Below are 22,783 nucleotides of genomic sequence, written 5' to 3' on the forward strand. Positions count from 1 at the left end.
GTTTTAGTTGATTAGTCAAATAACATTTTTAGTTTGACTCAGAAAATGCATGAGAGGTAATGTAATAAATCTTTTAAAGTAAAACCGCACTTTTTTTTTGTATAATTTGCCCATCGTCCAAAATCCTTACGTGAAACATAATCACATTTAGCCTTTTCTGTGTCACACTCCAAAACATGTGATAGGACACCAGTCTGTACTGACTGGGACTGGGACTGGGATGCATTAAGTTTGATAGGCCTAGTTTAAAGTGATCAGAATACAGTATTACTGTACAATATTATGTTAACATAAATGTACCTGTTACAGCATGTACATAAAACTTTTTGAGACGGATTATTAGTTGTGCCTTGTTAGCTCCGTCATGCTAGGCAGAAAAGGTAAAGACGTGTGTTCATGTCTCACATAAGGATTGTGGATGATGGCCAATGATGGGTTTTTGTGTTTTCAATCCGTATCAATGTCAGCAGCACATGTGTCTTTTATGTAGGATCCCAATTCCAATCGCATTTCCCAGTGGTTGGATAAATTTGTTGCCGCCGGCATCCTTGATCTTTCCCATCCCATGATTCCCGAGGCCACCCCAGGACGCTACACTGTCATGGCCACCACCGACAAAGGAGAGAAAATCTCACACAGCTTTGACATCAAGGAATACGGTCTGCCACCAAACTCATTCACATAAACATCTAATTTGTTTCACAAAACTCTCACTTTTTCTTGAAGTTTTGCCCAAATATGAGGTCAAGGTTCACCTTCCAAGTGTGATTACCATCCTGGACCAGGAAGCCACTTTGAAGATTTGTGGGAAGTGAGTGTTCTCAGTGTCACCTTTACATGCACACACGCACAAGCACCACTCAGCCAACTGGATTGCAATCGCTCTTCCAACGTTCCATTCAGTGGCGGTTCTTGCTGTGTGAGACACCTCACCGCTTCTTACCTCTGACAAACTTTCATCATAGAACGACTCTAAAATAATCCACAAAGTCAAAGAAAAAACGTTTGAAGAATGCAATCGCTCCACCACATGATTACAGTGTATTCATAACACCACAACATTGAGTCACCTATGTTTGTTTGCCAAACCAGTGAGACTTGCAAGTATTACGGTACTATTGCATACCATATACTGTACATATCGGTAGTATTGTGTACACAAAGTATTGTGAGATTTGGTGTTTGGTGTGTGATCCAAGATGACTGGAAAAACAAGCAAAGTTGGTGGTATCATCCACATATTTTATTCATACCACAAGATTTAACCTACCAACACTCACCATAATACATACCTAAAATCGGGTTTCAATAAGTTAAAGTGAGCTATTTGTTGTTTTGGTGACACCTAGCGGCTGCAATCATTCTTTGGGTTGAGCTTTTTGTGACGCAGTTAGCACACAAATTGAGAGAGACGGAGCATACCGGACAATGCTTTGTAATACCTTGGATGCTGTCTGTAAGTAATGTGCAAACACATGTTTTTCTACATATCGGGACGCGTCCAGGTGTCATGTCACGTTTAAATGTTTCTTCTTCCACAAAATTCAGACATTTATTAAACAACAAAGGTTTTATTGTATCCATAAAAAATGTGACAGAAATGTGTTAGTCTGTGTCCTTGTTGGTCTAAACATCGCCCCCCTCCCTCTGGCTTGGTCTTCTTCTCCTGTGTATTTAATGCTGTTACACTCCTAATAATAGTATAGATCCACCACGAAAAGTCCAGTGACACTTCCTGTATACGGATTTTTCACTGATGCCACCTACTCATCCTGCAAGTAAGAAATCATGTAAAGTAAAGAAAAGGATGTTTGTTGTCGTTGCTGCAGATACACTTATGGAAAAGCGGTCATTGGGTCAGTCAAGGCGGAGCTCTGTAGGAATGCCGTACACTTTTTCTGGCATTCAATTTCCCAAAAGGAAAACCTCTGCAAGACATACATGCTGGCAGTGAGTATTCGACGGGAAATGACACCGGCAGTTTTTGAGTCTGTGTTTCCATCGAGTGGAGTTTTATGGGGGTCATATTGGTTGCAGTTTGACCTTGAAGCTGAAGCTTGGCTGCTTTGCTCATCTTCCAGACAGACGCCAGTGGCTGTGCTTCACAAACGGTCGACCTGAGCCACTTTGCCCTTAACAACACCAACTATGAAGACACGTTTATGGTTGATGCTGAGATGGAAGAGCACGGCACGGGTAGGCTGCTGGAATATTTTAGTCTCCCCACCATTCCCTGTATGACTTGAAGACTGATGGATGTACTTTCCATGATCTGTCATAGTCTTGATCTTCTTTCCCATTTAGGAGTGATTCTGAAAAGCAGCGGGAAAACAAGCTTCAGCAGTCTTATAAGAACAGTCACGTTTGAAGATGTACCTGAAGCGTACAAGCCAGGCATCCCGTTTGAGGGAAAGGTAAGTTGATATATTTCCATGCACAAGGCTGATCAGCCTATTGGCAACAAGGCTAAATGCTTGCCATATTGTGACATTTTGTTGTCTCATGCAGATAAAAAGTATGACTTGTATGATGCATGACTGTCTTCTTAACAATCGTACGTCTTTGTTGTAGAAGTGTTGATGGAGGCACTCCATAATATTCAAGCACTTGTTGGGGGGGGCGTGCTGATCAGGGTTTTACACTGCCGATACCGATCATCCATGAGTGAAATTGGTTGATCCTGATATCAGTCACACGGATTAACTATAAATGTTTGAATTTATTTATGATGCCTTATTAGGTGGTAGGATTTCAAAGGGGCCAAAAAGATAAAGGTCATTATTAGGGGTGCACAGTAATTAGTGGGCCATATTGGGTAATTCTGACATGAATAAATCAAGTTAAAATGTATCTTCACCTGGTGACATTAGGATTAGTTATCATCCTCCATATTTTTTATTCCACTCTGATATTGGCATCCTTCCCTTTCCATACATTACAATTGAAAAGACTACATTTGAGCTTGACTCAGGATGGCTATGGTTTAAGTCAGCCTATTCATTTCATAGCCAATAGAAGGGGAAAGTTGACCAATCATGATAAAGCAGTATCTGTCCACAGCTTTGGTTAACATTGATGTCTGTTAGAAGTAGAACATTTACTAACATTGTCTTATTGTTGTATGAGCAACATGTGCTTGGTTTTGGAAATATCACCTACTTTGGGTGCGCTTGCATGTGTGGCTGTGTTTGGGCGCGAATTGTTTTTCATTTTTATTCACATACCGCCATAGCAGTTGACGTACCCTACTTTGGGAACCACTGCATGACACCTTGCTGGGTTACCTCAGGTGGCTCCCTCTCTACTCTGGATGATACCTCAGGGTTTCTAATCTAGCAACCTCCATGGGTTGGTTTGGTGGTAGGAAGATGGAAGTTCCCAAGGCAGAACGACAGCCAACAAAAAGGAAATAAAGATGACAGAAATGTGGATGAGCACACCAGCATCAGTTCCTGGCAATGTAATTTGATAGAATGTTTTGGATTCTCATAGCCATATAGAATACCAGCTCCATACGAGACACAAAGTTTTATTTCTACGCAACCCGACATGTAACCTGAAAGGCAGTCAACAGTCATGGTGTACTTGTCTACACGCGATGAAGTACAATTCAACTTTTGGTCCTCCTGTATCTTTTTCACAGGTGAAAATGACCGGTCCTGACAAAAAACCTGTGCCCAATGAACCTGTGTACCTTTACGGCCCAAATGCTTTCAACCTAACGCTCACCACAAACGTCAAAGGCGTGGCCTCCTTTTCCCTCAACACCTCCCTGTGGAAGAACATGGTCCATCTGAAGGTTTGTATGACCAGAGATATGGAGATACAGTAAATATATAAATATGTGTTTAAATATTAACCACATTATATAAACTATGTGCCGCAAATGGTGGGAGATCTCACTAGACTTACTTGGCATAGCCAACTGCTACCCCGATTGTAGCAAATTAGTTGAGAATTAATTGGTAGAGTGTGAATCCAGATGCAGAGTTGGTTGGTTCAATTCCTGATTTGAGCTCAAACTACCAAGTTACTCTTAACTTTCACTCTGTTTTAGCACATTTCCATAGCATTTCAGTCCAGCTTTGGCTTCCGAACGGCTCCTGTGTTCATTCTAAATTATCTAAATTATTTCCAACTTTATCTTGAAGTTGAGTTCCCTCTGTCAACAAATGCATCAGTTACACAGGGCCGCTGGAAAAAGCCATTAGCAACACAATAGCATTTGTTCTTCCACTTTTCTCATCTCATGTATTCTTTTCTGTACACGTTTGTGTTGTCCTAACAGGCCAAGTCCACACTTGCGGTAGAGCATCCATACATTGTTGACGTGCGTAACGCCGAGTACAGGACCGCTTACTGCGACGTTTCGGCCTTCTACTCCAAGAGCAACAGTTTTTTGAAGCTCATGCAGGTGAACGGGAAGATGTCCTGTGACAAAGATGCGACTGTACGAGCTCAGTACATCATTCAGGGACAGGAGCTTAGCAAGGGACAGGAGCTTCTCCACTTCTTTTATCTGGTGAGTTCACTTGCTGTCAGGATTTCCGTGTCTTCAGTTACACTGTAAGGCCATGATGATAAGGCCATTTTTTTCTATTTCAATGTTATGCTTCGGCTCTTCAAGTGTTTCTGTGTGTGTGTGTGTGTGTGTGTGTGTGTAAATGTGGGAAAACACTCACCCTGTCTTTTCTTCCTATAGGTTGTGTCCAAAGGAGTAATTGTCCAACATGGCCGTCTCCCAGTGGCTGTTGAAGTGGATGCTGGTAATCTCAATTTATGACTATATACATACTATACCTCTATCTATTCTATCTCTATTCTTCGTAATTACCAGTTGAACTGAATGATATTTGCCCTTTGACCTGAAAAGGGGGAGTGGTGTTAATGGCTTGGTTCATGTACAGGCCCATAGTGCACGCACGCTAGTACAGCATCCTCATGCTTTGGTACCTACCTCAGTATTAAGCTCACACTTCAGTACATATTTAGGTTTTAAGCTTGTGCTTCGGTACATAGCTTGGTATTAGGATCCCGCCCATATCCATACCTTAGTATTGAGCTCCTGTTTCAGTACGTAAACATACTTATGAATACATGTACATTCCTTAGTCCATTCTTTGAAAAACATATCGTAAAAACATAAAATACTTGTCGAGTATTTCTACTCATGTTTCTTCATTTCATGTTGCCCCTGCCACAGTCAACAAAGGGGAGTTGTCCATCCCTCTCCATCAAGTAGGCAACCTGGCGCCTTTTGCTCAGGTTGTTGTTTATACCTTGTTGCCGGGTGGAGAAGCTGTGGCAGACAGCCTGGACTTTCCCATCCAGCTCTGTTTCAAGAACAAGGTTGTACACACTAATGAATGCGTGACCTTTAAATACGACATCATGAGTAATCTTGCTACTGTCTGCTCTCCAGGTTTCTCTCAAGTTCTCCTCCCTCCAGGAGCTTCCAGCACAGAAGACCACACTAAAACTCCAGGCTCAGCCTGGCTCTTTGTGCTCCGTCAGAGCCATTGACCAGAGTGTGCTGCTGCTGCAGGCGGAGAAGGAACTTACTATCAGCTATGTAAGATCTTCATCCATCATCACCTACACCTTTGCACCACCACACGAAGACACCATCACCTCCACCTTTACACCATCACCTCCACCTTTACACCACCATACGAAGACACCATCACCTCCACCTTTACACCACCACACGAAGACACCATCACCTCCACCTTTACACCACCACACGAAGACACCATCACCTCCACCTTTACACCACCACACGAAGACACGTCACCTCCACCTTTACACCACCACATGAAGACACATCACCTCCACCTTTACACCACCACACGAAGACACGTCACCTCCACCTTTACACCACCACACGAAGACACGTCACCTCCACCTTTACACCACCGCACGAAGACACCATCACCTCCACCTTTACGCCACCGCATGAAGACACGTCACCTCCACCTTTACACCACCGCACGAAGACACCATCACCTCCACCCTTGCACCACCGCACGAAGACACCATCACCTCCACCTTTACACCACCGCACAAAGACACCATCACCTCCACCCTTGCACCGCCGCACGAAGGCACCATCACCTCCACCTTTACACCACCGCACGAAGACACCATCACCTCCACCTTTACACCACCGCACGAAGGCACCATCACCTCCACCTTTACACCACCGCACGAAGACACCATCACCTCCACCTTTACACCACCGCACGAAGACACCATCACCTCCACCTTTACACCACCGCACGAAGGCACCATCACCTCCCCCTTTACACCACCGCACAAAGGCACCATCACCTCCACCTTTACACCACCGCACGAAGGCACCATCACCTCCACCTTTACACCACCGCACGAAGACACCATCACCTCTACCACCTTTACACCACCACACGAAGACACCATCACCTCTACCACCTTTACACCACCGCACGAAGACACCATCACCTCTACCACCTTTACACCACCGCACGAAGACACCATCACCTCCATCTCCGCACGAAGACACCATCACCTCCACCTTTTGTACCACATGACTACCACAAGAGTGCAGTTAGAATGTTTGATTTTCTGCTTCAAATTCACCTAGACAGGTTGCTGCTTGCTAAAAACAATCTGGCCAGCTATGAGAATGAGACCTGATCTTTACTGATACTTTTTATAAACCAATAATTGTACATCCGATGGCATGCTGGCTCATTCTACCTCTAGAGTGACTGGAGTACGATGTAAGTGCTCCCATAAATGAATAAATCGAAATGCGTGATTTTGGTCAGTCTTTGGACTGTCTTGGTGGACACATCCCTTCATCACTGTGGACCATCATGGTGAAGAGAGAGCTGAGCCGTAAGGCAAAGCTCTCTTGAGAAGATTCCTACAACCTGCTAAGCTAACTTCAGCTATGTCAAAGGCAAACTGTATACATCTTTAGTTCCTCCAGCTAGAAGACACAGCCTGGGCTGAGCAGAAAACACGAAGTAGAGCCAAGAAAATCTGTTTCAGGGATCAAGGAGGCTTGAAACCTTCAACAGTATGTTCTCTGATGGCAGGCTCACTGCATCAAATTCGAAAGGCCTTCATGAAACCCTTTTGTCCAAGATAACGCTAGACATTACCAGGATCATTGAGTACCTGGCAGGTATAGAATGTACGTGTTTGTGCTGTCATTTGCAGTGAGTGATAGCGTTATACAAAAAAGAAGAAGAACGTCTGGTGGAGCTTAAGTGTATGTTTTTGTGCAGGTGTACAACCAGCTGCCTCTGCAGAAACTCTCAGGATACTCTCATGAGGTTGAAGATGATGAGCCATATCCCTGCCTCCCTGAGCCCATGCCAGAGTCTGAACCTGACGTTTTGGATGATGATGCACCAGGTGGGCGAGACAAGCGCTCTGTTTTATTTGGACCGACCAATCAGAAGAATGACGTCTACAGCATCTTTAAAGTAAGACCGTGGCTACAGTCGGTTATCAACACTGGTGCGTATGTTGTCATGTTCTATGGCTTCTCCACACACAGTGGGGGGACACTTTGTCCCCTCAAAATAGCTCAACACAATGGGATCATGTGGGAATGTTGTTCCAGGTGCTTAACGCAGGGCATCCACCCTTTTGTAAACGTACCTTGCCATCCATCCCCATTGGATGGACATGAAGGGAAGACACAGGATGGTCCAAAAGAGTCAGCTAATTCCTCTGGAGGAAGTCCTCTTACAAATGTTGAAAAAGCCAGTCATGACCACACAGACCAGGCCTTCAGTCGTAGCTGGTTGCCGTTTGACACCCCTGCACAAGCTTCATTGTTCCATTGAAGGATCATGACGACACCCCCTCCACTGTGCTGTGTGGAAAACCTCTCATGTGGGATCTGCTTGTCATGCCAGGAGCGTAGTAAGCCATCAGGATCATCAAGGGGAAATGAAACCTTCACCTTTCAATGTTTGGTGCTCCTGCAAATTCCAAATGGGCATCGCCTTTGAAGACCTTTTTTTTTCTTAAAGGTCTTCTCTGGCAGACGGAGTCTGATGGTTATTGGACTGCACTCAGCACCCGTAACAACCTTCATTTGGGCTTCAATCCACATTTTTGACAACATTTTGGATTTGGATCAGCTGATGCTTCTTTGCATTCAACTGTTTGTTTCATCACTCCCATTCTTCTTTTGGCATTTTGAAGCTCTACTCAGAACCTCCGTAAGACCCAACAGTGCCAAATTCTTACCATGTTTCAACTGATCTCAGTTTTTTGTCTTTTTGAAATACAATTTTTCCTTCATACATTTTGCAATCGCACTGGTCCTCATTCCAGTAACGGGTGGAAATGCAAACAATTGATGCCCAGGGATTAAGACACCTGATCCCCTGACTGTGAGACTCCTCAGCCAAAATGATTATTTCATGAATCATTTATTATTGATATCCTAATGAAATATGAATGAAATTGTAGTCATGTGCCCTAATAATGTAATGTTGGTAGAAACATTGCTTCTGCTGCTACCTACTTGTGTTCCTTTTGAAGAATGCTTTGTGACTTGCTGATCAATGTCTTTTTTTTCTTTCAGGAAATTGGAGTGAAACTGGTGACAAATTCGGATGTGAAAAAACCTGTTAACTGTCTAAAAAGAGGATTTGCATATTATTATGACGGTATGTTTACCTCTCATATTGTCATATCTTTGCCCTTATAGCCAATGGAAGGTATCATAACAGTTTATTTACTCTTTGAGATGAAAAAGGAAGCTGACAAAAAAGTGTGTACTGGTGTCCCTAAAAGGTATGCTTCCTGCTGCAGAAGATGTCTTAGATGCTCCTGTTTCCATGGCCTTTAACGTGATGCCTGTGTTGAAAAAGGAGGAGAAGAAGGAGACCATTAGGTCATTCTTCCCAGAGACCTGGATCTGGGACCTTGTTGCTGTTGGGTAAATATGTGATAAATCTTTTTTATGTGTCTTATTCACTGGCACAGATCTCTATTGACTTTTGTATCCGTGTTTTTGAGCTTCTGTCCATTTGCCTCCTGTGCAGAGACACGGGCTCTGTCAATGTGGAGAAGACGGTACCGGACACCATCACCAAGTGGGCCGCTGGAGCTTTCTGTGTGTCTTCTGTGGGCTTCGGCGTGTCAGCCAACACCGCACTGACGGCCTTCCAGCCCTTCTTTGTCAGTCTCACGCTGCCCTACTCTGTCATCCGAGGAGAAGTGTTTACTCTCAAAGCAACTGTCTTCAACTACCTCTCCAAATGCATCATGGTAACTAGCGCTGCTGTTGCAGCCACACTATGTTACACCTTTTAGAAAATGGATTCACATTGGTTGTTTAAAGAAACAGTGACGTGCAAGAGGAGTGCTGGGGTTGTCATATTAATTTCATATTTTGTTACACTTACCGCGTTATAAGGTGAGGTATAGGAAGACCTACTGTTTGTTTAAAAATAATTTTCCCATCGTTGGCAGCAAAGTGGAGGCTGCCGTAATGTGACTCCAAATGACTCCAAATTAGTGAAAAAACATGGTATCGGCCGATACTTGCTTTATAACGCCGATCAGCTCAGCAAAGACCAGAGAAATGGCAGTCTGAACACTGACTACATATTTTACGATTTAGTGAAATATCTGTACCAACATACTGTACGTATGTATCTAACATGAACCATGCCCATGATGTCTAAAATAGAACACTATTAGGAATGTAAAGGTGACTGTAGGGGTGTTATTTCATGTCGAGGGAGCTCTAATAATGTTTAAAATGTGTTTAGAAGGTGCTAAACAGGTTTGCTATGCTTTTACCAAAATCCACCATTTATACATAAAGACTACTATGTGCCTGAAGGTCAAGGTCTGGTCTGGAAGGAATTATCCGCCATAAACACGTAAACATGCTTCCTGTAGTTTTCATTCTGAGTGAATGTGACCTGTGTTTAGTTTTTGTTGACGAGTCATCACCGATTCAGAAGCAAACCAAAGTTGCCCAATGATGCATGTCATCATTCCCAGTTTGTACTGGTTCTGTTTGACATGTGTTCTACTGGGTCATACGTGATTATACTGCTTTATGTGTTTTCAGGTGAAAGTGACACTGGCTGATTCAGAGCAGTACGCCTTCAGGAAGTGTGATGGCTGCCAATACAGTATGTGTCTGTGCGGTGATGAGAGCAGAACTTTCTCTTGGATTGTCACTCCAAGCGCCCTTGGTAATCATCAGTTCATCTCTTTGTTACAACATCTCTGTTATTGTGCGTATGCTGCCAAGTGGCCATAGGTAGGACCAACAAGTGGAGTGGATAATGGATAACGGGTTGGTAGGCAGCAGTAGCTGGCCTGGAAAAGGAGTCTCTGTCTCAGTCGGGATGAGGACGAGGCTGTGATGAATGTCAGATTGTGCTGCTCAGACTCCCTTGGAGGCGTGCTGACAATCACTTGTACTAACATGTCAGGTAGCATCACTGATGAAACACTTGGAAACCTCTCCCTCAGGGGCTGATCTGTACGTTGCCTCTGTGAGAACAATTTTGGATGTGAAGGAGCGGAGGGGGTGGGTGATGGAGGTATGAGGAGAGCGTGTCTTATAAGGCAACAAATGGGGATTAATGACGGCCAATAGGACGGGAATCTGGCCAACACGGAGGAGGGGGGATAAAGCCTAAGAATAAATTGGCTTAGAAAGCAGCGAATGCTGAATTTGATGAAGCTGATCAATATTCCCCTTGCTGTCCGAATAAGACTGTTTGTTTGCACACAGGTAAGGTCGGTGTGAAGGTCAGCGCCGAGGCTGTGAAGACCGACAAGATGTGTGGAAATGAGGTGGCGGCTGTGCCCGACGTGGGCCGCGTTGACACCGTGGTCCGCACCCTGCTGGTGGAGGTCAGCACCCGTCAGAAGCAACACGGCAATGTAGACCTGATCATTACGTGCTGTAATCAATACTCGGTGTGCAACATACTTTACTGTACACTTCATTTGGATGGGGTCTCAACTCAAATATCATATAGGCTTACATGCACTGTCTTTGACTCCTTCCCTTTTTTCTTTTTCCATGTTTGTCACACTTCAGTGTTTCACCTCATCAAACACATATAGTGTAATGTAAATATTAGCCAATGACAACACAACCTGACACAAAATGCACCTTTTAAATGAAACTTTTAATGAACTCATTCAATCTCAGCCATTCATAAGTCGTCCCTTTTGGGTACCAGGCATTTAAGATCGGATCTTTCAACGCACCCAGAATATAGTGTTCTAGGGCTACATGAACATTACATACTATATCAAAAGAAAGCCTAGACACTCATCTTTCACCAGGAAAGAAAGGTTGTTTCTACCTTTTTCCGGTCTATAGTAATGAGCAGGAGAACGATACATTTCAAGCCTAACTTTGACACAAATGTAGCCATATGCAGTATAATATTTAGCCAAAATGTCTTAACAACCGTACCACAACATAAACACCAATAATGTTTGTTTTACATGCTCATATTTAATAAACCAATATAACACCATCAGCTATTATAATGTACGCATTCAAATGTCCCTTCAATGCAGAACCTTTTACACGCCTCCATGCTTTTCCACTTCCTGCTGGCTGTGGAGCGAGTCTAGCTTTGGATCTTTTTGAATCCCTTATTAACAAAAGGTTTACTGTAAAAGTGCATGAAGTTTGGAGTGGTGTTGGCATTGACTAATATTTACATTTGAAACAATGACGTGTGACATTTGTGTTTAACATGGGCCAGCGCTCCTCACTGTGAAGGTCCTGGGCAGATTCCATTGACACAGCAACACCATAGAAGCTGAAATCTGATTGGACAAACACATCTGTTGGTACACATACATACATACATACATGAGCGATTGCTCCTCCACATGTGATACAGATGATAAATAGCCGAAGTGAGCGTGCAGACATAAATGTCATGGGGTCATGTCAATAAGATCATACTGTTGCTTCATAACAATAACAACGTGTAAACATTATCATTGTGGTCTGCTGCTATATGTCAAAATACAACTGAAATGACATGAACGTTGGTGCAGCTCGTGTTAGCCTGCTTTGTTCTCATTCCTGGTGATCCAGTGTAACCTTTTCATGGTGGGTTTGTCATTCAGGCTGAAGGAACGCCTCAGTCCGTGGCTCACAACAGACTCCTCTGTCCTGCAGGTGAGCTTTGGCAGCATCTCATCTTTCCTAGATGTTTGATATGGTAGGCACCGCTACCCCAGGTGATGTTCTATCTCCATTTTATAACCCTTGAAGACAAAGCTAAAGTGTTGAAATGACGCCTGATTGGCACCTTTCAAAGTTGTGTTCTAAGAGGCTGTGATGTGATTGGGTATAAAATGTTACCTGTCTTCTACTGCTGATTACTAAAGAACAGAAAAAGGTAGATGAAAGATGAGTCTAGGTTCATGTTTGTATCGCCAGAGAACACAATATTCAGTAAAAATCCTGAAAAATGTCTGGTAGTGAAGAGGTTGTCTTTTGGTTGACTGGGATGATGATTGAATTAATTCATTGCCTACATGACCCACGATGGTAGGTGAAGTAGGATTTCTTATTCTTATTATTATATCAGAGAGTAGAAAACCTGTTTGACTTTCTAAATACAGGTTCCAACATTATTAGAGCCCTCTCAACATAAAATAACACCCCTATAGTCAACTCCTTTTACCCAATGTAGGAGACATCAGAAGAGAAAGTAAGTCAGTTGGTTGCTCTGTCTTCCCCAGAAGTGCAGAGGGAGTGGGGGCCAGGAGTGACCTCATCCAGGGTGTACTGATTGTATTTGTTGATACCAACGCACAGACATGATGTCTGTTGGCAAATGATATCGCATTTAAGAGTTAAGGCAAACTGCCATGGTGTCTAGTTTGTGATCACATCAGATTGATATCAGATTGAAGGTTTTGTATCAAAACACAGTGCCATGACATTTAGTTTGTGATTATATCAAATTGGTATCACATTGATATCAGATTGAGGGTTCTTGTATCAAAGCACAGCGTCCTGACGTGTAATATGTGATTGATATCAGATTGATATCATGTTAATATCAGATTTTTGTATCAAACCATGGTACCATGATGTGTAGTATGTAACCGATAAGCCATTGATATCCAATCCAAAGGTTTTGGTATCCAAGGACAGTACAATGCTGTGTGATACTGTGAGTGATATCATATTGATATCCGATTGAAGGTGTTGGTATCCAAGGACAGTACCATGCTGTGTGATACTGTATATGAGTGATATCAGATTGTATTGTCTGTGGTGATTCTGTGGTGTTGTTGCCAGATGGACCAGTGGAGAAGCACATCTCTCTTCTTATGCCTGAGATGTTTGTGGCGGGATCGGCCCGGGCCACGGTGTCTGTGTTGGGTAAGTAAGACCTGATGATGATGATGATGATCCAAGTTGACATTTGGCTACGCGTGAAGGTGACCTGATGGGCCGAGCCATTAAGAACCTGGACCAGCTCTTGGCCATGCCGTACGGCTGCGGGGAGCAGAACATGGTGCTCTTTGCTCCCAACATCTTCATCCTCAACTACCTGAAGAGCACAGGACAGCTGACTGCCGAGATCCAGGACAGAGCCACACGCTTCCTGGAGAGCGGTGAGTCTCATTCCCCAGCAGACGTACGCTATCATCCTCACATATTGATATCATTTCTTCTTGTACGTGCTCAGGATACCAGAGGGAACTCACCTACAAGCATGACGACGGTTCCTACAGCGCCTTCGGGAAGAGCGACGAGTCTGGAAACACCTGGTCTGTAAAAACATTATCATCTGTCTCACTATTTAGCATGTCCATGCTATCTATGATGATCTATCAGTAGCTCACTATTTAGCATGTCCCTGCTATCTATGATGATCTATCGCTAGCTCACTATTTAGCATGTCTCTGCTATCTATGATGGTCTATCAGTAGCTCACTATTTAGCATGTCCCTGCTATCTATGATGATCTATCAGTAGCTCACTTTTTAGCATGTCCCTGCTATCTATGATGATCTATCAGTAGCTCACTATTTAGCACATGTCACCGCTATCTATGACGATCTGTCAGTAGCTCACTATTTAGCACAAATCCCTGCTATCTATGATGATCTATCACTAGCTCACTATTTAGCATGTTCCTGCTATCTATTATGGTCTATCAGTAGCTCACTATTTAGCATGTCCCTGCTATCTATGATGATCTATCGCTAGCTCACTATTTAGCATGTCCCTGCTATCTATGATGGTCTATCGCTAGCTCACTATTTAGCATGTCCCTGCTATCTATTATGGTCTATCAGTAGCTCACTATTTAGCATGTCCCTGCTATCTATGATGATCTATCGCTAGCTCACTATTTAGCATGTCCCTGCTATCTATGATGATCTATCGCTATCTCACTATTTAGCATGTCCCTGCTATCTATGATGATCTATCGCTAGCTCACTATTTAGCATGTCCCTGCTATCTATGATGATCTATCAGTAGCTCACTATTTAGCATGTCCCTGCTATCTATGATGTTCAGCATGTGTATATGTATACATATATATATATATATATATATATATATATATATATATATATATAGTATATATAAGTAGTAGTGTAAACAGTGCAGTGTAAATGTGTCCTGAGATGTTAGTGTAGATGAGCTTGTCAAGAGCAGTGAAGAAGTTGTGAGATGATATTCCAGACATGGATGCATTATTGATTGAGCATGGCGTGTCCCAAAGTAGCGTATATAAATGGTGTGTTTGAGGTGTCACCAGAAATAGCAGGACTGATGATGCAAGATGTTTGAAGTACTGAGATGATGAGGCTTCATCTGCTGCAGGAGAACAAATGGCAGCGTCTCACACGGTGTCTTTGTGTCCAGCAGAGGACATCCTAATGATGGACTTGATGTAAACGCTGCCAGGGAACCTTCCCGTTTGATTTCATGGCGGTGGAGCACAGTGCCTGGGGGCGGGGGGCAGTTTGGCTCTAGTTGCGGGCGTCTGGGGGTGGATGTTTGTTGGAAAGTAGGACTCGTCTCCAATCACATGTCCACAGTAGCTGCATGATTCATGCTGTGGTGAGTGGATGTATTGGTGATGGTGACAGCCTAATGTTGGTGAACATCCTCACTCTCTCTGCCTTACGAGCCGTGATGAACGCTGGGTTGACCGTTTTGGTTTTTGACCCGATGGCCAGCATGCTGGACCCCCACATGACCCCCCAGGGTGGTCTTGGAGCCCAGATCAGGGCTGTGTCACATTTGGCGATGAACATCATTGATGCCATTCTCCTCACAGGCACACTAATGTGGATGTGTTTTTCTAAACTTTTGTGTGTGTGTGTGTGTGTGTGTGTGTGTGTGTGTGTGTGTGTGTGTGTGTGTGTGTGTGTGTGTGTGTGTGTGTGTGTGTGTGTGTGTGTGCGTGCGTGCGTGTATAGGCTGACCTCCTTTGTGATGAAGTCATTTGCTGGAGCAAGGCCGTACATCTTTGTAGATCCAAAGCACATAGATGATGCCAGGAGATGGCTGTCGTTAAGCCAGGGCCCCAGTGGCTGCATCCGGTCTGTGGGGAAGCTCTTCCACAACGAGATGAAGGTGACATACATACGTACATACATCACATGCGTACATACATCACATGCGTACATACATCACATACGTACATACATCACATACGTACATACATCACATACGTACATACATCACATACGTACGTACATCACATACGTACGTACATCACATACGTACGTACATCACATACGTACGTACATCACATACGTACGTACATCACATACGTACGTACATCACATACGTACGTACATCACATACGTACATACATACATACGTACATACTTCACATACATACATCACACGCATACATACATACATACATCACACGCATACATACATACATACATCACACGCATACATACATACATCACACGCATACATACATCACATGCATACATCACATGCATACATCACATGCATACATACGTACATCACATACGTACATACATACATACATACATACGTCACATACATACATACATACGTCACATACATACATACATACGATACATACATACATCACACGCATACATACATACATACATCACACGCATACATACATACATACATCACACGCATACATACATACATACATCACACGCATACATACATACATACATCACACGCATACATCACATGCATGCATACAGACATACATACATACATACATACATACATACATACATACATACATACATACATCACATACGTCACATACATCACCATGTAATCCGTGATAAATCAAACACAGCGACAGTAGATCCAAATAACTTTTGTCTTGCTACAAGAGCCATCTGCCAGGGCTTTGAAGCTAACTTTACCAATCTAAATAGTAAATAATGAGAGAATCTAACTAGCGAGCGCTGTGAGTATGAATCAGTGAAGGTGTCGTGATGTCCACCAGGGAGGAGTGAGTGACGACGTGTCCCTGACGGCGTACATCACCGCCGCCCTGCTGGAACTCCACCACAACACATCGGTGAGTCTGATCAGTCTGTACGACTGATCTCAGTGACGGACGCGTCATTCCAAAGATTCCAGCCAAGAGATGGCAGGTCCCGCCTCCATTTTGCCAACTGGCCTACAGGTTTAGCAGAAATTCACCTGGACCAAGAGCCAGGAAGGTCTATCGTAGACGAACCCCCATCGTTTTTTCAGCGTAGCACCAAAGAGAGGACTAACATAAAGTGGTTTTGGTTGAGCCACGGTGGGTGGTGGTTCCAAGATGAATGGTTGAAGAAGGTGTGTGGTCTTCCAGGATCATGTGGTCCAGGAGTGTCTGAGGTGCCTGAAGGCATCACCCAGCTGGTTGGACAACTTGTACACCACAGCCCTCATGGCCTACACCGTCACCCTGGCTGACGACCAGGAGATGAGGGGCAAGCTTCTCAGCTACCTGCACCAGCGCTCCACCACAGATGGTAGCCCCCCCCCCCCCCCCCCCCCCCCCCCCACACACACACACACACACACACAAAGGGTGAGTCCCAATCCACTCAGGGTGAAAGCTTTATCTGGTCTCTGGTCTTCTAGCGGGGGGAAGTCGTCACTGGCAGCGTGCGGGGGCCTCAAAGAAAGGACTGGATTCCCTGGAGGTGGAGATTACTTCCTACGTGGTTCTGGCGCTCCTGTCTGGGCCCATCCTGCCGGACTTTGGTTTGGACTACACATCCGGCATCGTGCGCTGGCTCACGCAGCAGCAGAATCCTTACGGAGGATTCTCCTCCACACAGGTAGACCACAACGTTTCCCACAGGTGGGCGGGCCCGGCTCCGAGCTTGACGCCATCTTTGTTCCTCAGGACACGGTGGTGGCCCTCCAGGCGCTGGCCAAGTATGGCGCTGCCACCTACAGCGTGGAGGGCAGAACTACGGTGACGGTGACGTCACTAGGAGGTCTGAGCAAGCAGTTCCAAGTGGACCAAAGCAACCGGCTGCTGTACCAGGAGGAGAAGCTGAGTGACGTCCCTGGAGAATACACGCTGAAAGCGGAAGGACAGAGCTGCGTTCAGGCACAGGTACCACGCCGGGAACTCTGGATGCCACGTTGGCTTTCATTCTTCTTGACGTCCTTTAAACACTCCAAAGGCTAGATGGACCATTTGCATAACAATACTTTCTAGCGCTGCTGCCTTGGAGGTCCCCTGTCTGTAAGTCATGTGCAAGTGGAATGGTATGATATCTGGCAGCATTGATTATTATATACATAAATATTAAATATTGATTGGATAAGTCATATTCAGTTACAAAGGTAACCAACAATCCAAAGCTTCTGGGTTTCTTGGAGTACTTGAGATGTTTTGGATGCCGACGCCAAGCGTCCTTTGCGTGGTTGATGAGTGTCTTTGTCCAATGACAGCTGTCCATGCATTACAACGTCCCACCTCCCCCTGACTTCTCTGCCTTCAACGTGTCCACCAGCACCATGTCCAAATGCAACGCCAACAAACCACGCATCATCCTCTTCGTGCACGCCAGGTCTGTTGTGTACTGAAGTACAAATCAGGTAGTAGAAGTAGTAGTAGAAGTACACATACTGTAGGATGGAAAAGGACGTGTGTGTATGTCGAAGGTACCAGGGCAGGAGGGAGGAGACCAACATGGTCATCATCAACATCAAGCTGCTGTCAGGATACATCCTGGATCAAAGCTCCTTGGGTCTGGTGAGTTCATTCTTCATCTTCCTCCTCCTCTTCCTCCTATTGACTCACCATCTTCATCCTCAGCTGAAGAAGGAACGCTCCGTCAAGCGTGTGGACGTGGACCAAGCTTCCATCAACATCTACTTGGACGGGGTAGGGACGTACCGCCTTCTCTTTTCCTAAAACGCATTTGACCTTTGAGCCGCTACGTTGACACATAGTACGTGTATATGCATGGCACAATGGTTACCATAGCAACCCCAATGCTAGCCATGTACACATTAATGGACATGATTATGTGACACATTATGATAGCATCCCAAATTAGAGAGTGTGTGCGTGTGTGTGCGCAGCTGAGGAAAGGTGAGCAGGTGATGTACAGCGTGACCTTGGAAGAGGACGTGCCAGTCAGGAACCTGAAGGCAGCTGTGGTCAAAGTATACGATTACTACCAGACAAGTAAGACTTATTTCTATCAGGAATACAAAACACATTGAAGACCATGGACAACAATATTAATAATAATAATACATGTTTGTGTTGCAGGTGATGAGGCGGTGACGGAGTACACGTCCTCATGTGCACAGAGTAAGTTTATATTCTTCATCTATTCTTCAATTATGACATCATACTCATCAAACTTATAATAATGATCACCAAAAATGTACAAAAAAGGCACCAATTGCCTGTGCTGCGCGGGTGAGCAACTCAAGTGCTCCTTTTTTTTTTTTTTACCCTGCTGTCTGTGACGTTCACGGCCTGTCCTGACTTCAAAATGTAACCACCTGAAATGCCGGCACTGGAGTAGTACAAAAGGTACTAGAAAAGTACAAAAGGTTTGCCAGAGACCTCCGTGGTGTCACAGTGGCTGCTCTGAGCGTGTGCCTGAATATAGTACACCTTGCTGGTGACTCCTCCCCCTCTAGACCAGGGGTGGGCAAACTTTTTGACTCGCGGGCCGCATTGATATAACAAAATTTCCGGGGGGTGGGGGGGCAGACTATATATTTTACACGTAACAGTCCACCTGGTATTATTGTATCTGTAAAATTGTCATGCAATCTGCTATTATTATTTTATATTTATATTTAAATATTTTAAAAATAATAAAATATTATAATAATTAAAATTAAAATAATTATTATATTATTATTATGTAAAATATGCAAATATAACAATATTATTATATATAATTAATATAATAATTAGCATTAATATAATAAATATAATATAATAGTTATAATAATATAATAATTATTATTTTAATTTTTATTATTATTATGTGCTTGTGTCTCTTTTTTCAGGAGCACTTTGTAAACAACAGACCATGTCAAACAACGAAATTGATACAACCATCAAAAGGTTGGCTTAGGCCATGATGCCAGGTTGTATGTTGAGTTTAAATTAAATACTTTTGAAAGATTGGGCGGGCCGGATGTGGCCCCCGGGCCGTAGTTTGCCCACCCCTGCTCTAGACTCTGGTTCTCTTGGTAGTCGTCATGTGCTAGGTTTCCATGTAAAAGCTGTACATTGTTCTTACCCACTGATGAAGTACCAAAGTTAGTGTTTTTTTTTTATAGTTAAGTGGGGTTAGTGGGGTTTTTCCTGTGATTGTGACACAGTAAGGCATTAATGTGCTGGTTTAGGCAGCAGTCTTGTTTCATGAGGACGTTGATGATGTCCACGCTTGGAAATTGATTCATTCATTGGATGTTTCAGTGTCCCATGGTGAAACGGTGTTTTATTTGTAGGTGATGCTGTTAACGAGCTTTAAATGAACGACCTTCACTTTCAAAGCTGCAAGATGATGTCTCACAAACTTTGGAGGTTATCTTTCTTCTTCTTTTTCAAGATTTTACCAGCCGTTTTTTTTGTGCAAGTGATTTTTCTCTTCCACCCTGTTTTTTTGTTTTGCTTTTTCACAAACCTCTGAAACGCTTTTAACACTTTTAAGAAAGGAGACTGTGCTCTGTAACACTTTTTATTGACAAATAAATGTTGTCAACTCAAGGTGGAGGATGATGCGTACAATAAGTGTAAAAACAATCTGTAGAAAAGGTGTGTGTGTGTGTGTGTGTGTGTACCATTTGCAAACCAAAGTCAGTTCAATCCATCATTGAAATGAAATAAAGAGAAAAATAAAAAAACAAGTATTGTGTCCCATTTCAATAATATACTTTCTTTGCTTTTCAATATAGATCCAGGCTATATAGATACATTTGGCAGCCTCGCCGTTGTCCAGTTTGCTTGTGTGTGGTAAAGGCAAGGAAGATATAAGATAATATATTAACATCTTTTTCCAAGAGGCACAAAGAGCACAAACCATCAGAATGCACAGGCAGCCTCTCCACCCACCTAGATCCACAACAACATAGACACGGTCACCGAACAAGAGACTACATTTCCCATCATGCAAAAGTCATTTCCATCCTCAAAATGTCTGCCTGGTGGGCGACTAAACATGTCAACATGTTGGTACTGCAGTCCTTCTAGTAGGCACAGATCTACGTTGGCTGCATAGATCCTTCCTAGTCTTTGGTTGCGCCACCAGTTCCAGTCATGTCTTACTTGACCTCACTTGACCTCTACTTCCTTTCAAGGCCCTCCAGTACGGAGCCACGGGAGTTTAGTCCTTGAACGTAAAGCTAGTTTTCACCGCGTTTTCACAGTTTCCCACGACTTCACGTCATTGAACACACCACGCTCACAATTTGATCCACATGTAGCCTACATAAAGTGTGCAACTGAATTCCTACGTTCCCTGAAGGCAACCAAAGCCTCTTTGATGCCACACCCACCTCAGTGATGGAACCTTGGGCCGTCATAAAGCTCCGCAGTCGGGGTAGGGGGGGAGTTTAGTGTTTCATATTTCACCTGCACGTGTACATGAGGTCATCATCATCATCATCATCATCATCATGCAGCGCCACGTACAATGCAAGGCAGGAACGTGATTGGCCCGACACGTTTCTACACGCACGAGTGAAATGACGCACGTACAAAGATGAGACGTGTTGAGCAGGCTGGGAGGATTGAACGTGAATTCTATCACAGAAGTAAGGAAAACAGGGTTTCATAAACGTTACATGAGGAAACAGGGTTCCATAAACATTACATGAGAAACAGGGTTCCATAAACGTTACATGAACGTACCTCCTTCAACTTGACATGAATTGTGTGGAACATTTCTTACTACTACAAAAGAGAAGTACTACGTGGAGCAGCACGTACTGGTGAACTTCTGGTGAAGGCCACACGGTCTAAGTACCTGTCAGGTATGAGCCCATCGTCTATCTACAAGTCTTTAGTAGACCTAAAAGTCAGGTCTAGTTATCATACCTTGGAGTGTATTGACACTAGTAATGTAGTGTATTGTAGTGTGCCCCACCCCAGCATGAACCATTTGCCATACGGAAGGTGATGGGTGAAAGTGGGGGCAGGGACCATTTGATCCTAATGTAGGGGTGGAGGGGTCTCATACATACTAGCAATGTAGTATATGGAAGGTAGTGCGTTAGCTATTGTTGAGCAACGCGAGAAGCTTCCCATTTTTGGCTAATTTTAAAAAAAATTTTCTTCACATTTAGTATGTTCTATTCATGTTCTACGTGTTTCTATTTGTTGTCCTGATGATGAATGACGTGTGTAGTACCCTGTGTGAGATGTAGGGACATAGAAGTAGTGTAGCAAGTAGTACTGCGTACTGCACGTGTAGTATCAATACTGTAAAGACGTCATCCAACATGTTGGACATTTGGCAACATACTAAACATTTTGGTTTCTGTCCCTTTAAGAGAGCGGTGGTGAAGTGTTTGTGTGTGTATGTGTTTGTGTGCGTGTGCATGCATGATCAGGTGATGAACTGCGTGTAGCCCTCGGCCCCCGTCACGATGACGTCCATCCAGATCCTCATGGCCTCGGCTGAGGGTGCCACCATGTAGTAGAGGCGGTCGTGGGTCTTCACACAGAAGGTCAAGGTCGGGTTAGGACTCTGAAGGACACAGAGAGCATGCATCACACCTTTCAGCTACCAAGACCAAGGGGGTGGATGCTTTCCACCGCCCTTTTCCTTTTCCGTGGTGGCAAAGGAGTGGGGGTCTCCTCCGTGAACCACCACCTTATCATGGTGGAGGGGTTTGAGTGCCCCAGTGATCCTAGGAGCCATGTTGTCTGGGACTACATGGCCCTGGTGGGGTCTCCCAAGGCAAACAGGTCCGAGGTGACAGGCCAGACTAAGAGGGATTAAGAAGTCCCCTATGCAGACAGCAAAGAGGAGAAACCGCACTTCGCCTGGACGTGGGATACCGGGCGTCACCCTGGAGCCAGGCCCGGGGGAGGGGCTTGCAGGCAAGCGCCTGGTGGTCGGGCCTTCACCCGTGTGGCTGACCCCAAATGGGCCGAAGAAACCACACAGGATCTCCCCCTCATAGACCCACCACCTGCGGGGGCAAGCATAAGGGTCCGGTGCAGTCAGTGTTGGGTGGCGGTCAAGGGCGGGTGCCTGGGCGCCCTGGTCTTTGACGACCAAATCTGGTTCTTGGGAC

General features: G+C 44.2%; 2 protein-coding genes across 13 annotated transcripts in view; one reads left to right on the plus strand and one right to left on the minus strand.

Moving 5' to 3' along the window:
* LOC131134954 (alpha-2-macroglobulin-like protein 1) overlaps nt 1–20,327 on the plus strand; it is a 30,779-nt gene extending 10,452 nt beyond the window's left edge. Inside the window, exons 6-36 of one of the 3 annotated variants that reach the window (XM_058080697.1) lie at nt 491–659; nt 727–811; nt 1,830–1,950; nt 2,082–2,196; nt 2,305–2,414; nt 3,644–3,799; nt 4,289–4,522; nt 4,703–4,766; nt 5,204–5,349; nt 5,423–5,572; nt 7,275–7,475; nt 8,591–8,675; nt 8,821–8,947; nt 9,054–9,279; nt 10,094–10,220; nt 10,769–10,890; nt 12,136–12,187; nt 13,322–13,405; nt 13,465–13,641; nt 13,716–13,797; nt 15,466–15,622; nt 16,503–16,577; nt 16,857–17,019; nt 17,132–17,331; nt 17,400–17,615; nt 17,957–18,075; nt 18,170–18,260; nt 18,324–18,392; nt 18,593–18,698; nt 18,786–18,827; nt 19,991–20,327. In XM_058080697.1, the coding sequence (XP_057936680.1) occupies nt 491–659; nt 727–811; nt 1,830–1,950; nt 2,082–2,196; nt 2,305–2,414; nt 3,644–3,799; nt 4,289–4,522; nt 4,703–4,766; nt 5,204–5,349; nt 5,423–5,572; nt 7,275–7,475; nt 8,591–8,675; nt 8,821–8,947; nt 9,054–9,279; nt 10,094–10,220; nt 10,769–10,890; nt 12,136–12,187; nt 13,322–13,405; nt 13,465–13,641; nt 13,716–13,797; nt 15,466–15,622; nt 16,503–16,577; nt 16,857–17,019; nt 17,132–17,331; nt 17,400–17,615; nt 17,957–18,075; nt 18,170–18,260; nt 18,324–18,392; nt 18,593–18,698; nt 18,786–18,827; nt 19,991–20,013 (3,894 nt within the window). In that variant the 3' untranslated portion in view covers nt 20,014–20,327. Of the gene's footprint in view, nt 1–490; nt 660–726; nt 812–1,829; nt 1,951–2,081; nt 2,197–2,304; nt 2,415–3,643; nt 3,800–4,288; nt 4,523–4,702; nt 4,767–5,203; nt 5,350–5,422; nt 5,573–7,274; nt 7,476–8,590; nt 8,676–8,802; nt 8,948–9,053; nt 9,280–10,093; nt 10,221–10,768; nt 10,891–12,135; nt 12,188–13,321; nt 13,406–13,464; nt 13,642–13,715; nt 13,798–15,465; nt 15,623–16,502; nt 16,578–16,856; nt 17,020–17,131; nt 17,332–17,399; nt 17,616–17,956; nt 18,076–18,169; nt 18,261–18,323; nt 18,393–18,592; nt 18,699–18,785; nt 18,828–19,990 lie in introns of all 3 variants that reach the window. The other 2 variants (XM_058080698.1, XM_058080695.1) reach the window with 2 other exon arrangements.
* The window catches only part of phldb1b (pleckstrin homology-like domain, family B, member 1b), a 63,007-nt gene continuing 60,431 nt past the window's right edge, over nt 20,208–22,783 (minus strand). For all 10 annotated transcript variants that reach the window (XM_058080686.1, XM_058080685.1, XM_058080689.1 and 7 more), the window contains one exon: nt 20,208–22,230. In XM_058080686.1, coding sequence (XP_057936669.1) covers nt 22,090–22,230 — 141 coding nt within the window. In that variant the 3' untranslated portion in view covers nt 20,208–22,089. The remainder of the gene's footprint in view (nt 22,231–22,783) is intronic.

The sequence above is a fragment of the Doryrhamphus excisus genome, chromosome 8 (genome assembly GCF_030265055.1).
Source record: "Doryrhamphus excisus isolate RoL2022-K1 chromosome 8, RoL_Dexc_1.0, whole genome shotgun sequence".
NCBI lineage: Eukaryota > Metazoa > Chordata > Actinopteri > Syngnathiformes > Syngnathidae > Doryrhamphus > Doryrhamphus excisus.